Here is a 22,681-nt window from a genome sequence, read left to right on the forward strand (position 1 = left end):
CTGTTGGTGGAAACAGAGTATTTCCCTATGATAGTGTATGCAGGGCAGCGAATGTTCATTTGGAGAGACGAAAAAAAGATCAGTGTTTACTGTAAGGTTGTTAGGCTGGATGTAGTCTTGTTGAATTAGAATTAGATTTTAATAATTTATAAAGCAGGTTAGGGAAACTGTTACTAAATTTACAGCAGAGAAGTGTCAGTAAAGCGCCTTGCTGACACAATGATCCTGCAGTTTAAGTGATCTACTTTAGTCGCTGTCCATTATTATTATTTTTTTTTTTTTTTTGCAATTTAATTTGGAGAGGGCATGCAAACATTTCTGCAGGAATGGTTACACTTTAATGATGCACATGATGAGAAGGGGAAGCTTTCTGATGAGATGAAATAGGGCCAAACCGATTCACGTTTAGGGAATATATTTTTGCTGATATTTTCGGAATTTGGTTTATGTAACAGGTAACTTTGTGTGTTTTTTGGCGGACTGTTGAAATCTTAGAAGTGGGTTACTAAAGTACAAGGCATTCTATTCCAGTTTATCTCACTTTTTTATTTATTAATCTTTGCTGGGGCCTGAATGCCCTGGTGATGGTGGCATTTTTTTTTTTGCCCGGATGATAAACAGGACCAGTTTAAGGTACGGGTTCATGTTGCTGATAGTATATTATATTTAGAAAGCCTAAGCTGGTAGTGAAAGAATACCTCAGGAGAAATCAAAAAGATGGAATAAGGGTTTTTCATTCTTGTAATGCCAGCTGCACAGTTCAGTTTCTGGGTGCTGCACATGCTTCCTTGAAGAAGCTATGGAGTTTATTCTCCATTTTTGATAGATTTAGTGTACCTATATGTAATTTTGCATTAAATAGTTCTTATCTTCTGGAGCTTGTTTACACTGTTGCAACAAAGCATGCTTTCGAAAGCTTTTCTTACAAAAGACAAACCCAAATAATGCCTGTTTCAGTGGATTTAGTAACCTATGAAGCACATGAGTAACCAGATATTTCAGTAAAAATAATAAGTACTCGAAAGTGTTCTGTATGTTGTGGAATCAACTTCTTGTAGCACACGAGTCACTTTGGTAATTGAAGTCAACAGACACTGGGGATGAGTAATGCTTTCCAAGGACATGTTCTAAGACCCTGATCCTGCACATGCTTACGCCGATGCTTAACTCTGCACGAGTGTCTGTCCTGGCCGAAATCAACAGGGCTGCTCTCGTTAATGGTCATGTCATTAATGCAGATGAGGCTGCTGATTTCAGTGGAGCTGCACATGCTGGTGAAGTTAACTGTGCACCGAGCTGCTTGTAACGTGTAGGCCTGAATTCCTCCTGTCTCCTTTCCCTTGAGTATTACTCATGTATTTCATCAAGCTCTGATGGGCCTTTTTAACAGACAGGACCAGACTGGTAAATAAATTAGCTGGGTGCATTAATTCAGTGTTTGCTAGTGGTACAGAATCAGCTACAGGAGTACCACCAAGGCAGGTTTTGTAGGAAGAAGCAATGCCTATTGCTTAGGCCAGCTGAAGTTGGGAAACACACAAACTTTTGCTTGCAGAAGCCTTTTTTGGCTCTCTGCCTCTCCTTGCAAACCTTGCCTGTCTCATGCCCTTAGAGCAGTTACCACACTGCTAGTCGTCCAGAAATGCCAGGACATGGAATAACTACATATAAAGGGACTCACAGGAAGATAACTGAGTATTTCTGAATGGAGAATAAAGAAGTAATATGTACAATTTGCCAGTGTTAGTGAAATTGTGAAACATAGCAGTGCTTTTTACTATACTTTATTGAATTTCTATAAAATCCTGTATGTAGGTGTGGCAAATAAATGGAATTTTTGTTCTGTCTTGTGTTTTTTGTCCTGTGCATGTGAGTGACCTTAACACCAAAAAACCATCTGTACCTTTTTGTGTATCCATTCTTTAGCATGCATGGTCCTTTGCAGAGTGAGTTGAAATGACTTCATCCCAAAGAATACATAATTTAAAGTTACAGCCAGGTCTACAGGTGTACGAAGTTCTGTTCTGACAAAGTTTTGAATGCAGTGATGTCAGCATTAAGTCTGAAATTTTTGGCAAATGGGAGACACAGATGAAAAAGTAGGCAAGAGGAATTACTACCCTAATAATTAAGTTCCATTAAGTTTATTCCATCCGTAAGATGGGTTAGATCTCTTAACAGTTTATCTATGTGAGTTGTCAACAGGAGAGTAGTGCAGAAAGAAGATATTTGGAAAATTTGGGTTAATCTTTACCTGTTTCACTCATTTGGAATACATTTTTAACTTGTGCTTTCCTTCAGTAGGGATATGTCCTCAGCACCAACTACTCCTCCATCAGTGGATAAAGTAGACGGATTTTCTCGGAAGTCCGTCAGAAAAGCCAGACAGAAGAGGTCACAAAGCTCCTCCCAGTTTAGGTCTCAGGGCAAGCCTATCGAGTTAACTCCCCTGCCTCTGCTAAAAGGTAAGATCAAACACTTTTTTTTAATAAATAAAACAATTTTTGCTCTACAGCTAATTTCTAAAATCCAAGTATTCTGTCATCAGAAATTGCAGGGAAATTTCGCCAGCATTGAGAAATGTTTCATGCCAAAAATATATGTATTTAAACTCTACAAAATATTTCATCTGTGACTTGAGGGTGTGGTAATTGTTTGCAATACTTTTGAAAGTTTTAAATGCTGATGTTAACCTGTACCATGACTTGAGTCTTCAAGGCACTCAGGCTTTGCTTGAGAGTGTTTTGGTTTGTGATTCCTCAGCAGCTGACATAAATCAGCAGTAATTTTGGTAAGGGTAAATGGACTCGTGAGCAGAAGGAAGCTGGTTTTTAGTATCTTTCCTTGGTGTGTGCATCTGCACCCTGTGGCAGTGGTGCCAACTGCAGCCCCCACAGCAAGAGAGGAGGTGGGATCCCCTCTCATACCATTTGTGCATGGATAGCTCCCAGGTCCTGCCTTCTGCTGGATTTTGAAATGGAAAGGTCCCGTGAGCTGCAGCCTCCTGGGGAAAAGATGCTGCCAATCTGGTCTTAGGCAAGGCCCTACTGTTTTGAGAGCTTGCATATCCCAGCTCTGGTACAGTTTCTCCTGGCATATTTAACCTCTAATTTGAGAGGGAAAATAATGATCCAGCGTACTACTCTTAAAAGGATGCCAATATCTCTGTGATATCTTGAATGCTTCCCCTGAATTCTAGTTGTCACTGAATTTCGGTACAAATCCAGGGGTCAAAAGCACCTCTCAGAATGTCTGTCTGGTGAGGAAGGGGAAATCACCTTTCAGAAGTCTTCAACACTAGCTTCTCAAATGATTTATTCTGTGTATTTTTTTCATTGCTATTCTTCATTTCTGCTGTAAGTAGTTAAAATAGGCATGGCTGGTGCTGATAATCCTGGAAAATAGGAAGTTTAATAGGTTTAATCCTCTGTCCCTTTTCTTCCTTTTTGGGCAAGTATATTTTCCATATTCTCTCATCTACCTTGTTTGACAAATTTGTTAATCAGAGTATTGAAATATGTAATAAATGTGGAACTGCACTTTGTTAGTTCTCAACCCCACTTCATAAGGATACAGTAGTTGCAAAAAAACACCCCCCAAAAACCCTAAACCAGCCTCCCAAAAAATCTCTCACCTTAATGTGTGTCTTTAAATTTAATTAAAAGTAGGATTCCAGTATTAGTTCTAGTGGAGTTGTCATTAAAATATTGTGGGCTTCTTTCTGTGGGCTCCCTGTAAGAATGCACAAATGGAATATCCTGAGTCAAAGGAAAGGTGCACCCAGCCCCCCTGCACTGTGCCTGGTGGGGACTGACTTGGATTCAGTATTGTTCAGTTTAGGGTTGGTTGGTGCCACTGGATTTGACTTTGTAGCCCGCAGTGAATATTCTTTGTGATTCTTTGGGTGATCCTGTGCACGGCCAGGAGTTGGACTTCAAGGATCCTGTGGATTCCTTTCAACTCAGGATATTCTATGATTCTATGAATTTTTTTTTCCTCTTTGTTGTTGAACTCTTTGTTGTTTTGTGACAATATGATAAAGTAGTAAATACTTCTTTGTAATAATTTTAAAGCTCAGTTTTACACTTTCCCAGGTAATTTTCGATACGCAGGTTATTTTATACCAGTTGCTGCGCTTCAGAAGGTGACTGGAGTTTATCCTTTGGCTTAAGTGATGGGATTAGTGCAAAACATTGAGATTTATATTTGTACAAATGAAGAAATTGATGTTGTAATTATTTCATTCTTATTTTGTAGTCCCATTCAGGGAGTAAACCAGGCATGGGCACAAGCATAAGTAAAACAGTGAGAACCTGGAGTTGCAGAAACACAGGCGTGTCCAGGTGCTTAATTTGACTACTGTAGCCAGTCCTGAGGATTGAGATATAAAACTGTAATACAACAAACAGATGGGGAGCAGAGTGTGTTGGTGAGACATTTATGATTAGTGTCATAATGAGTTATAGTGGTCCAGCTTCAAATTAAGAATCAAATCCTGCAAGTTAGTTTTCCCTCTTTGCCTTAATGCGGATTCCCAGAGGTGCGGGGATCTACCTGTGCAGATTAATTTGTAGGATTTGGGCCTAACAGTCTATCTAAACAGCAGTGGCATGAAGAGACACTGGCAGCTAAAAATCATGCTGCTGTTTGGAAATATTCTTGACCTACATTAATATTTGTAACATTCAGGATTGTTAAGTCTGGAAGAAGCGAGGAAATTATTTTCTCCTGTGTTTTTCATACTTTCCTTGACCAATTTAATGAAAGTCCTGATTTTTTTTTAACTCTTAGGTTTACACTTGCCTTTAAACAAGTGACCAGTCCTATTACTTCTGTCCACTAGCCATATGATTTCCAGTTTTATCCTGGAAAATTTTGTCTTTTAAACCAAGATAGAGAAGAGATACCAGCAAAATAGCTTTTTAAAGTCTCACAAAACTGAACTTAGTTTGGAGATGTACAATTGATAAGCTTCCTGGTTTGGGTAAATTTCAAGTTTAATTAAGCCTCTTCAGAACTATTTCAGTATGGGAAATTTTTCGAGGACAGACCTCAAATTCATATTCATCAGGTGTATTTCATATTCATGGTGGAGCAGTTTTGCTTACAAAAACATAACATGCTATGCTCCCTTCTGTTTTGTTTTGTTTTGTTGGTTTTTTTATGAATATATTGCATACTGACATTGGCAGTCTGCCTTATCTCAAACAGCACTTTACGGCCTTCAGTATCTTCTGTGATTACAAGAATCAAGTATGCAGAAAACTGGGTAACTGCTTGGTCCATTCCTTGCAAGTTTTTATACTCTGCCTGTCACCATAATGATTTGAGCACCTTCCAGTAGTGTATTAAGTGACGTGACTACACATCTGTCACATCTTATCTGTTCTCCTTCCTTTCCCTGGGGGCAGAGTCACATATAGTGAAATGGCTTGTTTTGGTAGTGTTTTAATGCAGTCTGTTGCCTTCTGTGAGCATACAAGCCTGTATTGCAAAAACAGATAGGTAAGTCAGCCTTGTTGTTGTTCATTTGGCAATAAAAATATTTTGGGAAAGAAAAATAGAAGAGATGCTATGTTTTGATGCTGTGTGCAAGTCTGAAGGATAAGCTGCTTTTTAGGAAATGTTGTAAGAACAACTGGAATTTTCAGTATTGCTCATTTCAGAAAAAAAATAGAGGAATGAAGTTGTTGCTCTTGTATTTTTTAAAAAAGTGTGTGTATGGCATCAGTTTGTAAACAAACATTTAATGTATTTAGAAAGTAAGGTGTTCTTTCTGAGGCTCTGCTGGGCTGAGTTCAGGCTTTCAAAAGGCACAAGTCAAAAAACTGCCTAGAGTAAAGACTTAAATTTTTAGATGGTTTCATTGTATTTTTTTATGGCGTTGTGACTAAATCTCATTTGAAGTTATCTTTGTAAATATGGCTAATATATATAGTGTCCAATATAATGCTTTAAACCCAGTGTTTTCTCCTTTGTTTCAAGCGTAGAGGAATGGGATGAGAAGTGCACATGGGAGTTGTGATACAACTGCATTTTGCATAGGTGTGCTCTTCTGTATGTTTCTCACATGCATTTTTTGGAAGGTTGCATGCTTTTCCCTGCTGTATCCTGCAGTGCATGATGGATTTTGGCTTTACTTTGAAGAAGCTGTTGATATCACCCAGGCTGACAGGTGCCTTGAGTAACTGGCTTGTGGCAGAGCAGTCCTGGTGAAGGGTCCTTTTGTGGGATTGAGCACTTCCATCTGAGTGCCCTAGTCAGATCCTTCCCAGGTTTGCTAGCCAGGTTTGTGGTGTGCCTGAAATCGTGTTTGTTCTGTAGAGGAAAATAGGATTGTAGATACATTGGATAGGTGTATTATTTATTGGAGGGCTATTTTGCTTTCATTTTGTATGGCTGCTCTTTTTACTTAGAAGTCTCTAGAGGTGGATCAGCAGGAGTGCAATGTTAGAAAGCATTTGGCTGGAAAAAGAGTATATTGTAGTGCTGGACATATGAAACAGAGCAATTTCAGTATTACCTGCGAAAGGGGGAGGGGGAGTTCATTTGTGTTTCTGCCTGGTGTCTGTAGAGGTAGAGGAGTGTTCAGAGGATGAAAACATACACATAGATGATTAAAAACATCATGGGCCTTATGAATGCACATTTAGCATCCTGAGAAATGGCACAGAAAGCTTGCATGTAACCCAGAGCATCGCACCACCCCCCTTGCCCTCGTTACAAATACAGAAGTTAGGCAAAGCAAACCATACAAAAGCGAGACTGTTAATTGTTAAATCATTTGTATCCCATTTTTGTAATTCAAGGTGTGTTTTCTTTCCCGTCATCCTTCCACATTTTCCAATGATTTAATATAATTAGTGTAGGTTACTTTCATGTTCTCTGCAACTATTTTATGTTTTTGTTGAAAACATTTCAAAGTATGATTTTTATTTTTAGATTATTTTTCCTCCTTAAAATAAGCGCTCAGAGCAGAAGTTCTTTGTCAACAATACCAATTGCTTTGCTACCTCGGTATTATGAAGTTTATTGAGCTTCTAATACATTTATCAGATAGTTTCCATGGCATTAAAGAATTGGTGTAGTGGCAACAAAAGAGCATTGCATAGTCAAAAAAGGAAAAATCTCTTTCCACTTGCTATTTGCTTTTGATCATTAAATTATTTCCCTATAGCTGGGATTTTATTATAAGCTTTTCTTATGAGTCTTATCTATAGGTCAAATGTTGAAGTTCCTAAATAGTAAAAAATCCAAACAATTTGAAAAGACTCTTGACTGAGAACTGCAAGATGTGCACCTTCTTGTTCAAATGCAGTTACTTTTGAATTTTAAAATATTCCTTTATCCTAACAAAGTCTGGCCTTTTCAGACCTATAGATGGCACCTAAAACTGTTCATATGGCAAATAGTTATGATTTGAATTGTAGAAGAAGAAAGAGCTTCTGTTTTCTGTGGGCTTCTATGGGAGCTGCCTGTTTATCTTGTCTATGCTGCTCTTCATTTGAGAAATTTGGAATGTTTTACAGATATCAGTTATAGAAATATCAGTAAACTGTTAATAAGATCACTAAGCTAAATGCTTTCTCCTAATATATAAACAGGAATTTAGGGTCATAGTGGTTATGATTTCCCAAAATAAAATTCAGCTTTATTTACAGAATTAGAAATAGATCTTAGGACTCCTAATTTATTGCATGGAAGAAACACTGGAACTTGGTTTGTGCTGCACGTACATAATCAGTGATGAATCTTGGAACTACTTCTAGGAATTTTGTGCCCATTCTGGTTGATATAAATCTGGACTTAATAGGCCATCTCTGTATAAGATTTGGGAACAGGGCCACAATCTCAAAAGGAAGGACTTAGCCCATTTAGTATTTCTTTTATGAATATGTACGATGTTGTAGTCATAAGTAATAAATTTCTTCACTTTCTTTGTGCTCTTGTCAGTAGGTTTTTGACTATACACTTTCATTTTAATTTGTTAACATTCGTTGGTTGTAGAGTATTTTTTTTCCAGTAATCTTGAAGGTTTCTGGTTGTTTCTAAAAAGTATTTGTTTGATGGTGTTTTAGAAAGGCCAATACACTAATTACATTCTGGCCTTTTTTTTTTTTTTTTTTCTTTTGGTTGCTTGTTACTGTCTCCAGCATTTGGAAGAATGTAGTTTTGTAGGGCAACATTTGTAGAGAATGGGCAGGCTTAGAAATGCTGACTTCAAGTTAAGTGAAAGAAATACCCTCCCATCTTAACTTTCTTTAACTTAACTATCTTTCCTTGAGTGAAAGTGTAGTTGGTGAGGAATTCTCTCAGCTTTACCCCCTATCTTCAAATGTTTCCAGTCAGTGCCCTGCATTCATTTCTGAGTCTCTCCAGGACTGGCAGTTTTCCTGTGGTCAGGATAGTGGTGGGTTATTTTTTCTGTTTTTGGGGGAAGGTCGTTTTGTTTTGTTTTGCTTTGCTTTGCTTTTGAAGCCTCCAGTGTAATTGTTTTACTTCCGGAATTTCTCAGTCTGGCTTCTGGAAGTGTTCAATGATGATGATTCCCACCTTTTCCTTTTCTTTCTTTTTTTTTTTAAATAATTTTTAAAGTGAAGTAATTTGTAATGACATAAAACGTCTTTCTGTATTATTCACAAGACTGAGTCTAAAACTTGATAATTTTCTGCAGGATGTTTAGACTTTATCATAGAATCACAGAGTCACAGAATGGTTTGGGTTGGAAGGGACCTTAAAGATCATCTCATTCCAACCCCCTGCCATGGACAGGGACACCTTCCACAGACCAGGTTGCTCAAAGCCCCATCCAATCTGGCCATAATCCTGAAAAACTTTTGGTTTCGGTCTACTTGTACAGTATGTCTTTATAACATTTCCCATTAATACTTATCGCTCTAATAATATTGCCATTTTCCTTTCTGTGCCCAACTGTAACCCTATGGGTCTGTAATAAAACCTCCTGTTTCTGTAATAAGTACCTCCTTTATATTCCTTTCCTGAAGTACCTTCAACAAATACAAGTTCTGGTTCAGCCAAGCAATTATTTTTGTATAGTGCACATGATTGTTGAAGTATAGTGCTGCCTTTATAATTGATTATGTTATGGAGCTTTACTGTTGGGAAAGAGCACATTTACCATATCTCTGGAATTATGTGTGTATTTATCTGTGTTTGTGTATAATACATGTGTAGAATATATCTATATATATAAATAAGCTATAGATATATTTAATGTCTTATATAAAGTTTACATTTTGAGTTTATTTAATTTTCTCTTCTGTTTTTAAAATGGGATATTGCTTCTACTGGTAGAGCTTTATAGTAAGGCAGCAATCCTTTCACATTCATCCATTGTAAGCTACTGCCTCCTTGAGAAAAGAGCACTTTCATTAATGCTTTCTGGGGAGTGGGAGGAGGACACACAACTATTTTTAGGTTCAGGGTAACTTCCTTTCACCTACAGTTTTTTCATTCAAGTTATTACTGTTTCTTTGGCTTAATCAGGCAAAAATCCTTAGTAACAGAGGAGAGGACTTGGGAAGTTCAGTGAGTTTTGGTAGGGTGGGTATTTATGGATTACTGTGATCTTGGTAACTGTATAATTCACAAGCATCAGCAAATGGGCACGCTTTGCTTCATAAAAGGTTAAGGTAAACCCATTAGAAAAATTCTAGAATCTTCTTCCAGCAGGATCTGATTCCTCTTCCTTTGAAACCTCCCTGGTTGTGTCAGTCTGGTTGCAGGTGCAGTGACAGGAGGGTTTTTTCTGGTGGCAAAACTTCTTTGAGAAGTTCTCGAGCCAAGTGCAGCCTCTCATCTGCTGAGACAAGTGTCTGTGGGGCCACAGTGTAAAACAGATTGTTAGAAACATTCCACCTCCTTCTGATTTTAGTGATGTGCTTGATCCTGTGTCCTCTCAAACAGTAATTCAGCAGATCTGAAATGCTGGTGGATATTCATGTAGGGTTGATAGTTTCTGTGTCTGTGGTTTTCTGCTTAAAGTAAAAAATAGTGCAGCTACAGTCTGAGGATCTTAATCAAGCATTTCGAAAGATAAGGCAGCTGTCCAAAGAATCAGTGTAAAATACTTTTCTGCCCTTAGTTACTGTAAACTTCATCTGTTTTCAACGAAGTCTTGAAGTCAGACTAAAAGGGGATCAGGAGTAATAATCATCCACGGTTATGGAAGGTTTTTCAGCAGTAATTTTTTCTAATTGTTATATTAAACAAATCTAAGAGTATGTATATTTTCAAAATTATACATGTCAGTATTCGTGTATTTTTGAATTTCCTGTATGAAGTTTATTTTTCAAGTCACAATATGTCTGATATTAACTATTTTTTTTGCTTGAAAACAAAGTATATAAGATTTTATTTTAAAACACTTCAACATTTTTAATACATTTTATTAAAAAGGATCATTATTTTGTATTTATTCCCTTTATTGGTGTTTACTGCTGTCTTCCTTTCCAATATGTATGACAGATTCTTAACTGTGGTATTTTCCTTGTGTGTGAAGTGCAAGGTCCTTCCTGTAGCATCTGCAAGAATCTGAGGCAGAGAAGGAAGATAACATAGCAGAGTTGCTGTAACTGGTTAAATGGGCAGAAAGCAAAAAAGTGAAATGGATCGTTTCTGGGTAGCTTCCTAAAAGAAAAATTAGAATATCAGATTGCTGTAAAGTCTGTTTTACATTGTTGGACATGGTGCCAGCTCTTCTGTAACAGCAGCTTCTTGTGTTCCCCGAGCTGAAGAGCTTGTTTTAATACCTTAATGTTGGACTTCAGAACTGACTGAGTTAGAAGAGATGTGGAGACAAGCAGTCTGCTGTTAGGATTACAAAAGTTTGTGCAGAATTAGGGTGTTTCTAAAGATTTTTATGAATTGAAAAAGGTGTATCTCCTGCAAATCATGAATTGCAGATTCAGCTGTCCTTACTTGATGGTATTTTGTAGGAGCTGAAGTAAACCATCAGTGGTATCTCAGGGGTGATAAATAAATGCTGACTCCTGTGTGCCCCTGCTGGTAAAAGTACCAGTTTGAGAACTTGACTGCCAGTAGGAGATACGATAAAGCACTTAGTTACAGCAATTTTTATTCTGAAAAATCAGGTACCATCATGAAGAATAAGGTTAAGTTGAAATTGTGTGTTGTCTGGAGAAGTTCTTTGCTGTCAGATTTTGATTAAAACAATGAAATGAATGTAAGTTGCATGGTTATCCATTTTATGCTTTTCATTGTGAAGGGTGGCTGGGCATGAATGTAGTTTGGGTAATGGAGGAAGCATTTCTTTGAATATTCTTTTATCATAAGGTTAAGGAGATCTGTCATTAGAATTGTTAATGAGTTTCTAACTCTTTGAGGAGTATCAGAAAAAATGTTTAGTGTCATTAAGAAGAAGTATCTGTAGTTTGTGTTGGATGTGGTCTGTAGTTTTCTGTGGGATTCCTGGAAGGTTTTCAGGAAGCTTTAGGGATACCTTGTGTGTAATGTATCTTTTCATAGTGCTTGTGATATATCTACCTAGTCTGAGTTGTGCTTTTGTTTTTTGGGATTTCTGTGCTTCTTTGCAGTGTCATGAGTTTAGTGTTGTTATGACTTCCTTGGCTTTTTTTTTTTTTGCATGTGCTTGTACTGAAGTTGTATTTTCAAGTTTTACAATGTAGGTGATAGCGAATTTGTTTGTTGCTTTCAATGCTTTCGTCATATAGATTATGTTGCAAAGGAAATCTACTGCAAGTTAAATTTCTCATATTACACATTGATACCGTGGATAATCAGAAACTGAGGGAAGGATGATTTCAGATTTTAGAGGAATTAAATGTTTTTATTTTTCCTTTATATTACCCAGTAGGATGTACTGTGAATGCATAAACTTTTGTTAGTTTTCTTGGCATGTTTCACTCACGTGCTCTCCACTTTCACATTCCCACAGCAGGACATAGATGTTATATGCAGTCTCTGTATAAATTAAAAAGCCTATTTAGTGTTTTCTGATTTCACGTAAGGTTAACTGCTCAAAACTGTTTATAGAGAATATGTTTTCCCATCTATGTGGAAACAAAAATGCAAAAGATGGTGATTACAGCTGAGACAGTACTTGAATCAAAGCTGTAGAGAACAAAACTTACTTGTTGAATATTGTCAGTGTTACCAAGGGAGAGTAAATTTGGCAGCTTGCTCTCTTGGTGTTTTCAAATAACATTTTTGGGATAGCTTTTTGAAGAAGTTGAGGTGGTACTGTGTCATCTTGGTTCTCCTTTACTTTCCCTTTATTTCACCCAGCCCATACTTCTCCTGTTTTCTTCTTTGCTTGTTCCTTATCACTGCCTTCCTTACTCCCACTTCTTTTTCTTCTTGCACCCTCTGATGGCTATGATTATGTATTTTTCCACACGAGGGTGATAAAACTCACGTGTCCTGGGTGGAGGGGATTGCAGAGGTTTTTGACAAACTCAATAAAATAAAATTAGCTGTATTTATACAGAAAAATATAGTCTGCTCATCTTCAGCTCCATCCATGTGTTACAGTGGTTGGTTGTGTGCACTTCTGGAGACAAGACTAGACCTGTCAGGGCTGAGATCCACCCTGGGAAGAACACACTAGCTCCATCCTGCCTCTGTTGCAGTAATCAGACCTTGTTGCAAGACAGTCTTTCATAGCTGTTATTCATGCAATAATTTTCCTTTTCCTTTCTCCCCCATGCACTCTTGTGAGTATTTCTTGCTTTTTCCCCCCCTCTCCTGCTTGTTAGGAAACAAAACCTTCTTCTTCACCGGTCCTAAGAAACTGCAGTGGTTGAAATTTCTACTCATCTTCAAAAAGTGCAGAAGGGATGAAAAGGTGAGGCAGAGAGAGAGAAAAATAGCCACTGCTGCGATTTGTCTTTAATAGGGAATCTTAGTAAAAATCTCTATCTGTTTTTGACTAAACCCAGACTTGTAAAAGTATTTTACTCAGGACTCGATGCTGCTCCAGTTTCTCTTTTTAGGACTAGGAAGGATGATGGAAATAAGTGGTTATTAGTCCCTCTGACAAGAGCAGCTCCAAAATTGTGTGCCTTAAGTGATGGAGACTGTTACTAGAGTTCTGGCACCTGGGCTTGGCTCTTGGAACAGAAGTGTGGTGTGGTTGGATGACAAAGATATGGGAGCCAGATCCATTATATATGTGGGAGAGGGTTGGGATGCAGGGCTTTTTAGAAGATCTTCAAGAAGTCAGCATTTCAGGGTGGTTGTTAGCCTATATTTTGGATACCATAATCTCAGAAGAAGTGTCCATTGCTGTAAATTGCTTTAGTACATGGTCTGAGCTGCCAGATTAAATCTCTTTAGTCACAAGTAAAAAGAGCTGCTGTGAGTCTCCTAATATTAGAGAAATGAGCAAATGAGTTCTATACTGTGGGTTAGGCATAAGCCAGGCAGTGAAAAAGCTCCTGGAAAAATTCTAAACACTTCATTGCCGTGAGTCAGCGGGAATCATGGCAAGGAAGGAGAGAGGAGCAAAGTACTTGAGGTTATGTTTACTCCATTCTCCCATTAACTGTGAAATTCCAGGTCACAGAGTGAAATTTCTCACTCTTCTTTAATTTCAGGAAGAACAAACATGTGTCCCAAGTAATAAATAAAACAGATTCTGTCTTTTTCTTAAAAGCCACAGAATCAATGATCTTGTCAGAATCTCTCTTTTAATATTTTGTCTCTTTTTAACTGTAGGAGATTCCAGTGGCAAGAGAAATGTGTTGAATTTCTCAGGACAAGTCTGTTCCTCTTCCTGTTCTTTTACTGTCCTGTTTGTCCCTAACTACCACATCCATAATGTGCTCAGTCAAGTTCAACAAACAGCATTTGAAGCTCTTTCTTCATGGGCAAGAAGGGCTGAGCTTAAGCTTTGGTTCAGGTATCCCATAATCTCAAGTGGGACAGAATTTTCCAGTTAACGCTCTTGATGGGAACATCCCCACACTCACAGCAGAAAAAGCAACCTACAAACCCAAATAATACCTAGAATTTCTGTATATGCTTCTGAGCTGATTCTGAGAGAGTGTAATGGAATTGGGGATATTCTAATTTCCATTAGCAATGTAAAACTATTTTTCTTAAGTTTTTGGGATGTTCTTATAATGAAAAATGCCATAATAACTGGAAAAACAGGTAAATGGCTAGAAGCAGGTTTTGAAGTATCCCTAAGCAAGTTTCTCTTATTTCCTCCTTGGTAAGGAACAATCATTCCTGTTGCAGAAACTACTAATCAAGGACTTTGCAGAGAGGAGGATTGCCGTTCCCTTCATATAGATTCTGAGATGACCTCATTTGACACGAGTGCAGTGTTGGTTTGTCTTCCCTTGTTTTGTACAGTTGTTCCCAATGTGAACAGGCATTGCACTATGGCAAAAATTCATTTGAGAGCCAAAATCGTCAAAGTGATTTCAGTTGTGGTGAGATGTGCCAAAACTTCATGGTCAATAAAAAGCAAATGGTTTGGAAATGAGCATTTTTTCATGTTTATTTGCTTTTGGAGAAGTATTATACTTCTGGATTAAAGAGCTCTGATATATCAAATATAACAAAAAAGCTCTATAACACCACATCATATACAATAAAAAATTCAGAGTCTTTTTTTTTTGTTTGCAGTTGGTCTTTTAGGCTAAAGCACTCAGTACTTGATAGTATTTTTTGCCCCTGTAGTTTTAAATATCTCAAGGAACAGGACCTATCTCATGTCCAGAGCTGCAGCCAAGAGTGGAACAGAGCATCCACCCCCGTGTACTTCATTATGGGAGAGCTGTCAAATGGGTGAATGGAAGTAATTCAGCCTTCCCCCCATTACTAGATTCAGTGGCTGGACAGATGCTCCCTCCCTCTCTTTTTTTTTTCACTCTTGCTGCATTTGTGGTTAATGCAGTTTTTTCTGCATTGTTGTTTCCCAGGTTTCTTGTCCATATTGAATATCTATATTTGGGATTATTTTTCCCAGATGTATTAGCTGATGTTTTTCCACACTGAACCTCACATTATTTTCTGGCTGTGTAAGGAATTTGCTTAGGTTCCTTTGTATTATTTCTGACTTCACTGCTACTCAAAGTTCTCTATTTAATATCCTCAGAAGATGTTATCTATATGCTATTTTAATCATTGGATCATTAAGGAAGTTATTAATGTCTGGACTAAATTGATTCTTATATCTCACTGGCATTTCTTTCCAGTTGGATACTTGGAGATTTTTATCCTTTTATTTCTAGACTTTTTGGCAGCACTGTGTGTGTCAGCCTCTTCTATCCAAAAAAATTGGAATCCGTTTTGAACGTAGGACTTTGAGGGAAAACTGAAGTGTGATTCATGCTGGAATAGAGTAAACTTTGTAAATCCAATCACAATTGAAATTGAAGCTGTGTTGTAATCATTGCATATATATCTTCATGTGGATTTCAATATGCTGTCTTTTGTACTTTCATTTGTACAGTAGTAGTTCGTAAATGATAAATTATTAAGTAAATATTTTCCTAGTGGAATGTGCTTTCTATTTTTGTATATCATCTTGAGAACAGAATGTGATTCCTTTCTGGAGGGTCAGCTATTTGAAATACTTGCCCGTGTTTGTTCTAACTGCATAATCTATAATCCTCAATATGTCTTTAATCCACTTTCTCTCCTATAGAACTAAATCTTTGGAATAGGGAAGAATATAGTGTGATAGATAGCATCTAAGGTTATAAAGTTTGGGAAGATTAAATTTGCTTCTGAGGTCGGTATTGCTAGATTTTGGCAAATAACAGATAAAAGAAATGACTAGTTAAAAAAATAAACACTACTCATATTTTCATGCCTATGGAATGACCAAATAATAAGTAACAAAGAGGTTTTGTAGCATTTCATCTCTAGAAATAAGATAAAGATGAAATTTCCCACTTGGCTAATCTTAAACATGCAGTGTAGTATTAAGCGAAAGGAATTGATTTATTTTCTCTTAATTCTTTATTGTTCTTGTGTGAAGTTGAATTGAACTTCAAAATGTTTACCTTTGTGTGCATGACTAAGGCAGAAACCAGAGTGCACATTTCTCAGCACTGACCACTTGGGAGTGAGTGGATGCATTAACGTGAGCAAATTTAGCCTTGGGTTCAAGGAGGGGGTGTGTGCATTCACACACGTGTCTTGAAGCCTGTCCTGAGAGAAATGAGCGTGTCCTGGGATTGTTTAGTGTGGCTTTGACACTTTGGGATGATGGTTTTCTCAAGGATTGCACAAAGAGCTTCTGTGGGATTGCTTCCTTAGAGTAATGGAAGGAGAAAAACCCCTGAAAAAAACTGTCTGTAGTCTACATGTATTAATAGGCAAAATTAACAAAATTATTCGGGGTCGGACTTTTGATGGACTTGATAAACTATATATTTTAAGGTAGGAGAATAGGGAAGACCAGTCATCAGCGGTCAGATATCAAAAGTCTCAGGAGTTGTTTGATTTTTGTATGGTTTTTGTTTTATTTATTTAACCACAGACTGGTTGTTTTTGTGTGTGAATTTTGGATAGAGTATTAGGTACTGGAGTGTTAGATGTAAATACAGCTGATTATATGTTTTGGTAACTGACAGCACTTGAAGATCCTTAAATAGAACAAATTATCAAAGGTCAGGTGCCTGTGTTTGTCTAATAAAGGTATTAGGTACCATTTGTTAGGGGATGATGGATTTGTCATTTCACCTAGTGATAAATAATCTGATTTTATAAGGTGTTTGGGGAGTGAGGATAATTACCATTTCAAATGGCAAGCTTGCACAGAACAGTCTTTTTTTTAATGAAGCCACACTGCATAGCAGGCCTGGGTTCAAAGTCCACAGGTATTTCTGTGTCTTTTGTTTGTTTTGTTTTAAGTAGTTGGCATTAAACACAAATATTCCTGGTTTCATATTTTAGAAGAAGCAAGATGATCTGCAATATTAAGTAAATCCAGCTCATCAGTCCCAATGTTTGTTCTTACAACAACATGCATAATACTGAAAAAACCCACATTCTTCTAATACTAAACAGAAGAAAAAAGTTAGTGTGGAATTTCAGTGTAATATACGTGTAAAATTTAGGAGAATCCTGTGAGGAGATGTAAATTGCAGGGAAGCTTATTTGCCTGAGTAGAGATTTCCTTTATAGGGGGAAAAAAAAGGTACCATGTAAAACATGGCCCTGTCTGGTACAGGCCCTTAAAAATTATTCCATCTGATCCATTCCTGGGAAGGGATGGGAACTGGCTGACAGGGCTGTGAGTGATTCTGAACACTGAAATGTCTGTTTTGCCACCTGCATTTACCACTGTGATGGCATCCATATGGCTGCAGGGAGGGAGGGCCTGCATTTTATTTTTTCCAGTGAGGAAGTAAGTGGGATTTCACTTTTTTTTTTCCTTTCAGGCAACAAGAAGTTTTCTCCCAGCTTCACTGCTTAGATTCATATTGTGCTCTCTGTGCTGCCATACCATTTTCAGTAAAAGAGCAGTTGCATGGAGACAAAGAGGCTGCTGATTTAAGTCTCAATAGAGAAGTCTGTTAGGCTTCAACTGTGGGAGGATGCTAAATGTAGCTCAGAGGTTGGCAGATGCTACCTGGACCAAAACTACTTGAAAATATTAAGCAGCTGTTTAGTAGGTTTGCCTGAAAAAAAGAGACATTTAATGACTGGAAGAATTACTGGGACAAATATGACAGAGGTTGTTCAGTTTAAAAATGTACTTACTGTCTGGATGTGATTTGCTGTTCATGTTGAGTAAAAAAATCTGCTAATCTTGATGGGAGGGCAAAAGAAATCCAACCCCAAGCCCTACTTTGTCTTCCCACCTGTCTTAAATTTTTTTTTGTTTTTTTTTATGCCAGTTTATGCAACATTTTGAGCTTGATTTTCAAAGAGAGCAATACCGTTTCTGATTGTGATTATGTAAGTTAAGCTGAAAGCTGTGGAGTGTTGTTTTCTGAAGTTTTCAGAAAACTCAGGGTTACTACTAATGTTTTTCAAGGCTATAACACAATGAAAATTTACCTTAAGGCTTTATTTTGTGCTGCAGCCTTTGGGAGCACCATAACTGAGGTGGTAGGACTGGGCCTGGATTTCTCTTGGGTGTGTGTAGCACTCCCTGGGTGATCCAAAGAGGGGAAGTTTTCTTCATCCCTGCACAAGCCTCCTCTGCAGGTTGGATAGTCCTGGGAGCTGCTCTGGTTTCTCACCTTGTTGCTGAGCCAGAGTTTAAAAGTTCTTTAGCTGTTTCATTTCTGACCTGTGAGATGCTATGTGGGACACATGAAATGAGCTATCCTGGCTTTTTTTTTGGTTTTTTTTTTCTCTCTTTTAGCGATGGAGAGGGGAGATAAAAGTTGTGAGAAGCTGTTGTGCAGCCTGAGTGAAACAGAGAAAAGGCCTAAGGAATCCATTGCTCAGGACCAGGGTAGTTGATTTAAACAGGGAGTATGAACTTCAAATTAATTTCTAAGTGGGGCTGCCTTTATGACCTGTTCCATGGGGAGAGTTGATGAGAGGATCTCTGTGCCAGGTTACTAAATAGTTAACTTCAAGGGAGATAGTTTTCCTTCAGAAGCAGAGGTTTGCGCACGTGTGGGTAACAAAGCATTTCCAGTAGAGCACATTTGATACTTAACCTGAAAAATGTCAAAAGAGGTGATTAATGTTTTGTACCTTTGGAATAGGTTTGATTTTGTGTGCCTGAAGCTTCTAGCAGGTGCTATAGAAACCAGGGAAAAACATTATCTTTTCAGCATGTCGCACTCAAAGTTCACATTGAGCCACAAAATAATATTCAAATGAATGACAATCTCTTGTTTGAATCTAAATGGAAAATTGAGTTTTCCATGGCCTACTTATTCTAGAAATGATCATTTCATTGTAGGCAAATTTAACTAAAACCTAGGAGACTTCTTCAAAATTACATGAAAGGAAAAAAAATATTATTCACTTTTAAGGTGAGGCAAAGAAGTGACAAGAGATTTTTCAGAGGGTCTGTGGTGATCTATCTTGCCTGCTAGTTCTGCTTCTGAGAGAAAGCAGTTTTCAGTTTTCACAAATACATTCTTGGTTGTTTGCTTACTTTTTTCTTTTGCTACTGTACTATACAGTAATGTGACTAAAATTGCTGTATACAGTTTCTTAAATTTCAGGGTTTTTTTCAGAATTTTTAAAAATCTATTTCTAAAAGTGTGCATGTTTGCCCACATGAACTGGTTGCTTTAGAACTCCCCTAGTGGTCCCATGCTGTTTGTCAGGGGTAGTGTTTGTGCCCTAAGTCAGCTTTTTGCTTTGTCTGTGAACACCAGCCCAAATTAGGCTGAGTTCTGAGACAGCAGAAGATTACTCTATGTGTAACAGCTAGATAGGGTTATCATAATTAAGAATGATCAGGCATTTTAGCACCTGTTATTAACCAGGGTGTACATGTGTCATTCTCATGGAGCAGATGAGGGTGATTTGTTTCCTCTGAGGTGTGATGGAGGCATCGTTGTTAGTTCTGGCTGGGGCTCTGGTAAAATCAATATGAGGATGCATCATAGCCATACTTGCAGGAGCAGTAGGAGGATAAGAGAGATGCAGACCCATTAAATGATCGAAGACCCAGAGAAAATGCCTTATGCAATACAAAAATCAGTTTGAATAGTTTATTAAAAGGCTTCTGGACAGATATGGTCATAGTGTCTTATGGGGAGAAAATACTGGTTAAATAGAAGAACTGATGCTGTCAGCTAAGGCAGGAACCATGTGGTTTTAATAGTGAGGAAAAGTCTGTGCTGGCAGGAGCTGTTGAAATGGATGATAAATTCTCTGTGAGTTTCCTAAAAGTCGTGACTTGATTTGGAAAGTTACATTGTAGCTGAGCACGCATTACCAGATTAATTCGTGGAGGGTTGCTTCTGTAGGATATCTTAGGGACTGTTTTCATTCAGGTTAAACTGCCTGCTTTTGTAGCCCCTTTCAGCTTGCAGTTTCCTAAATCTGCAGCTCTAAGACCCTAGCTTTTCCCACTTTAGAAGCTGTGAAAGTTGTTGGAAAGGCAGTAAGGAATTTGGGAAGAAAAGTGAGGCTTTCATGAGTTAGACTAGTGGGATGTTTCCTTGGAGGAATTAGCCTCTGCTGTTTCCTCTGCTCTGTATATGTTGGGTGAATCGCTGCTAGTTGTTGAGAACTGCTCGCTTGCTGCTTTTGCTGCTCAGCCTGAGACACGGGGCGGTGAATTACAGAATGGATGATGACTCAAAGTGCAAGTGAACTTGGTGGGAGCTAGTCCTAAACACCACCCAGCACTAAGTAAACATTCAGAAAAATTGGGATGTCTCCAGCTGGGCATTGAGAATTAATGGCTGCTTTTAATCTGACTCTTTTTATTTCTCAGCATTCCTTTAAATTGGTATCTTGTGAGTAATACAGCATAAAAATGACAGTCTTAAAAAAAAATTACTATTGTCAGGTTTGCGGAAAAACAAGATAAAAATTACAACATTATGCAAACTCTTTAAGATTCACTGCTTTTATTACAGCTAAGTAACTGAAAGATTGCTCTAATTTTATTTTAATAGAAACAAATCTGATTGAATAATTTCTGTTTTTTCTTTTCAAAAATGAGACTATCACAAACATTTAAAAAGGTCTTGATTAGAGGTGATGAAGTGCCTAGTGAAATTTAAGTATCCAGACTGGAGCAGTGTTGCTTCATTGGTTTGTCTTTAGCATGAAGTCTTGCTTTTCAATCAGATTCTATTTTTTTTTAGGAATAAAATTTTTAAATTAATTATTCTGGGTTTTAATATATTACAGTAATTCCTGATGTCATTATGCAAAATTAATTTTTTCTCCTAAGAGTAGTGTACTTTGGGTTTTTTTAAAGACTTTTAACTGAAATCCATAGTTCATTTTGTTGCTTCACCAGATCTTTTTTCTTCTCTTAGCACATTTTAGCAAGCCTCCCCAGGTTAAAGAAAGGCCATAGAGTTAAAATATTTTTAAACTGTGATCCTGCTTAAGCTCTTCTATTTTCTCACTTCCTGACTGAGTACAGCTATCTTTGCCTGCCCTTTCTCCCTTCTTTTGTTTACTGCTGAGGACAGGGCTGATACCACATGCATTGGAGATCCTCATTGCCAGCTGAAAGGAGTTCAGGAGCAAATGCCTTGTCTTAGGGAGTATTGAACAACACATCCCTACACTGGGAAGTGATCTTTTATGGCATCAAAAAGTTCATCTGTGTGGGCTTTCAGTGTTTATTGTACTAATTTGGTAGTGTGGCATGCAATAATTTATTGTCATATGTTACCTATTCATACATCCAAAAAAAAAAAGGAAAGCAAATTAAGGTTTCCTGCCTGTTTTATTATTTTATATGACCTCCTTAAATCTTGCTTTTTGATTTATCTTTCAATGAGTTTGTAAAAATGAAACAGTTTGCTGATGAATCTGGAATTTATGGAGATTTGATATGTATATCTATCTATATCTATTCTTAAATATATGAAATGCTTATATCAGTGAATCGCTGTTCAATATATCTTGTTGAAAAATGGTTATGCTCTTGTTCTCTGAAAATACAGGCTTCTAATTCGAGTCTGCCTTTTTAAGAGTTTCCTCCAACGTTGTCTCAAGGTAGAGTTTGAAAAAGGAAGCAATTTGTAAACTGCTGAAATACAGCTCAGTGTCGAAGCAACCTAAGAATAAAATGACTCAAAAAAAATAGTTGCTCTTATTTTGAAAGTGAGTCGGAGTGGAGGAGCTTGCTTTGTGCACAGCTGCTATTGGCTGCACAAACCCTTCGTTTCTGTGGCTAACGCTAGATAGGAATATTAATAATACAACTCACGCCTTGTCGTATTTTGCTGCTTAATCATCTTGTTTGGCACACCCCCGGTCATGTTCTGTGTGGCCATAATTCAGGAAAGAAAACTCACTGGGGCACTGGTATTACAGTGCAGCAATCAAGGAGGCTGGGATTATGCAGATAATGAAAGGACTGGCCGGCGTGTGTTTATCCAGGAAAACTGGAGTGAAGTTTTAGCCAGCGAGGAGCTGCAGAGCCGCCTCCCTTGCCGGACCATGGCCGTGGCTCCTGTGTCACGGCTGCCTTGAGGATCCAGGGTGGGTAAGCAGAAATCAGGAGCACTGCCAGGCTCAGAGATTGTGTCAGCAGGATTGCTGCAAGGTTCTTCCACCAAAAAACCCTAGCTCTTACAAGTCCTTCATAATGTTGTCTTCCCTGTGCTGTTGCTGCTGTCAGAAGTGGTGTGTCAAGGAGGCTGATAATATTTTGTTGGGAAATACTTGATTACGTTAACATAGTTTGGAAAGATAAAGAGGGGCTCTAGCATGAATCTGAATTCCAGTGGAAGGGAAAAGCAGTACTTCTTTTTTTTTGTTTTAATTTTTTTTTTTACGACTACAGTTTTAAAATCTAAACCTAACATTTCCTCAGAGGCTAGAACTGACCCCTGTAAATTGCTTATAATTCAAAGTGTCGCTATATTAGTCTGGATAACTTCTGAAAAAAATGTGGAATAGAAAACAAATGTTTGGCTTGAACCTAAAGGTGGTTTAGTTGAGGGGTGCTGTAAAGGATAAAATTATGAGAGGATAAAAGGAAGTATCTAAAACAAAGGGAAACTAAGTTTGATTGGGTTTTGTTTGGTTAGGGTTTTTTGGTTGT

At 37.7% G+C, this 22,681-nt stretch overlaps 1 protein-coding gene across 3 annotated transcripts in view; it reads left to right on the top strand.

Annotated features, from left to right (window-relative positions):
- The first annotated feature begins 2,277 nt into the window (after positions 1-2,277).
- The window catches only part of PPP2R5E (protein phosphatase 2 regulatory subunit B'epsilon), a 71,417-nt gene continuing 51,013 nt past the window's right edge, over positions 2,278-22,681 (top strand). Inside the window, exon 1 of one of the 3 annotated variants that reach the window (XM_008637272.2) lies at positions 2,278-2,465. In XM_008637272.2, the coding sequence (XP_008635494.1) occupies positions 2,309-2,465 (157 nt within the window). In that variant the 5' untranslated portion in view covers positions 2,278-2,308. Of the gene's footprint in view, positions 2,466-21,971; positions 22,117-22,681 lie in introns of those variants that run through there. The other 2 variants (XM_008637271.2, XM_017738825.1) reach the window with 2 other exon arrangements.

The sequence above is a fragment of the Corvus brachyrhynchos genome, unplaced genomic scaffold (assembly GCF_000691975.1).
Source record: "Corvus brachyrhynchos isolate BGI_N302 unplaced genomic scaffold, ASM69197v1 scaffold245, whole genome shotgun sequence".
In the NCBI taxonomy this organism is placed as follows: domain Eukaryota; kingdom Metazoa; phylum Chordata; class Aves; order Passeriformes; family Corvidae; genus Corvus; species Corvus brachyrhynchos.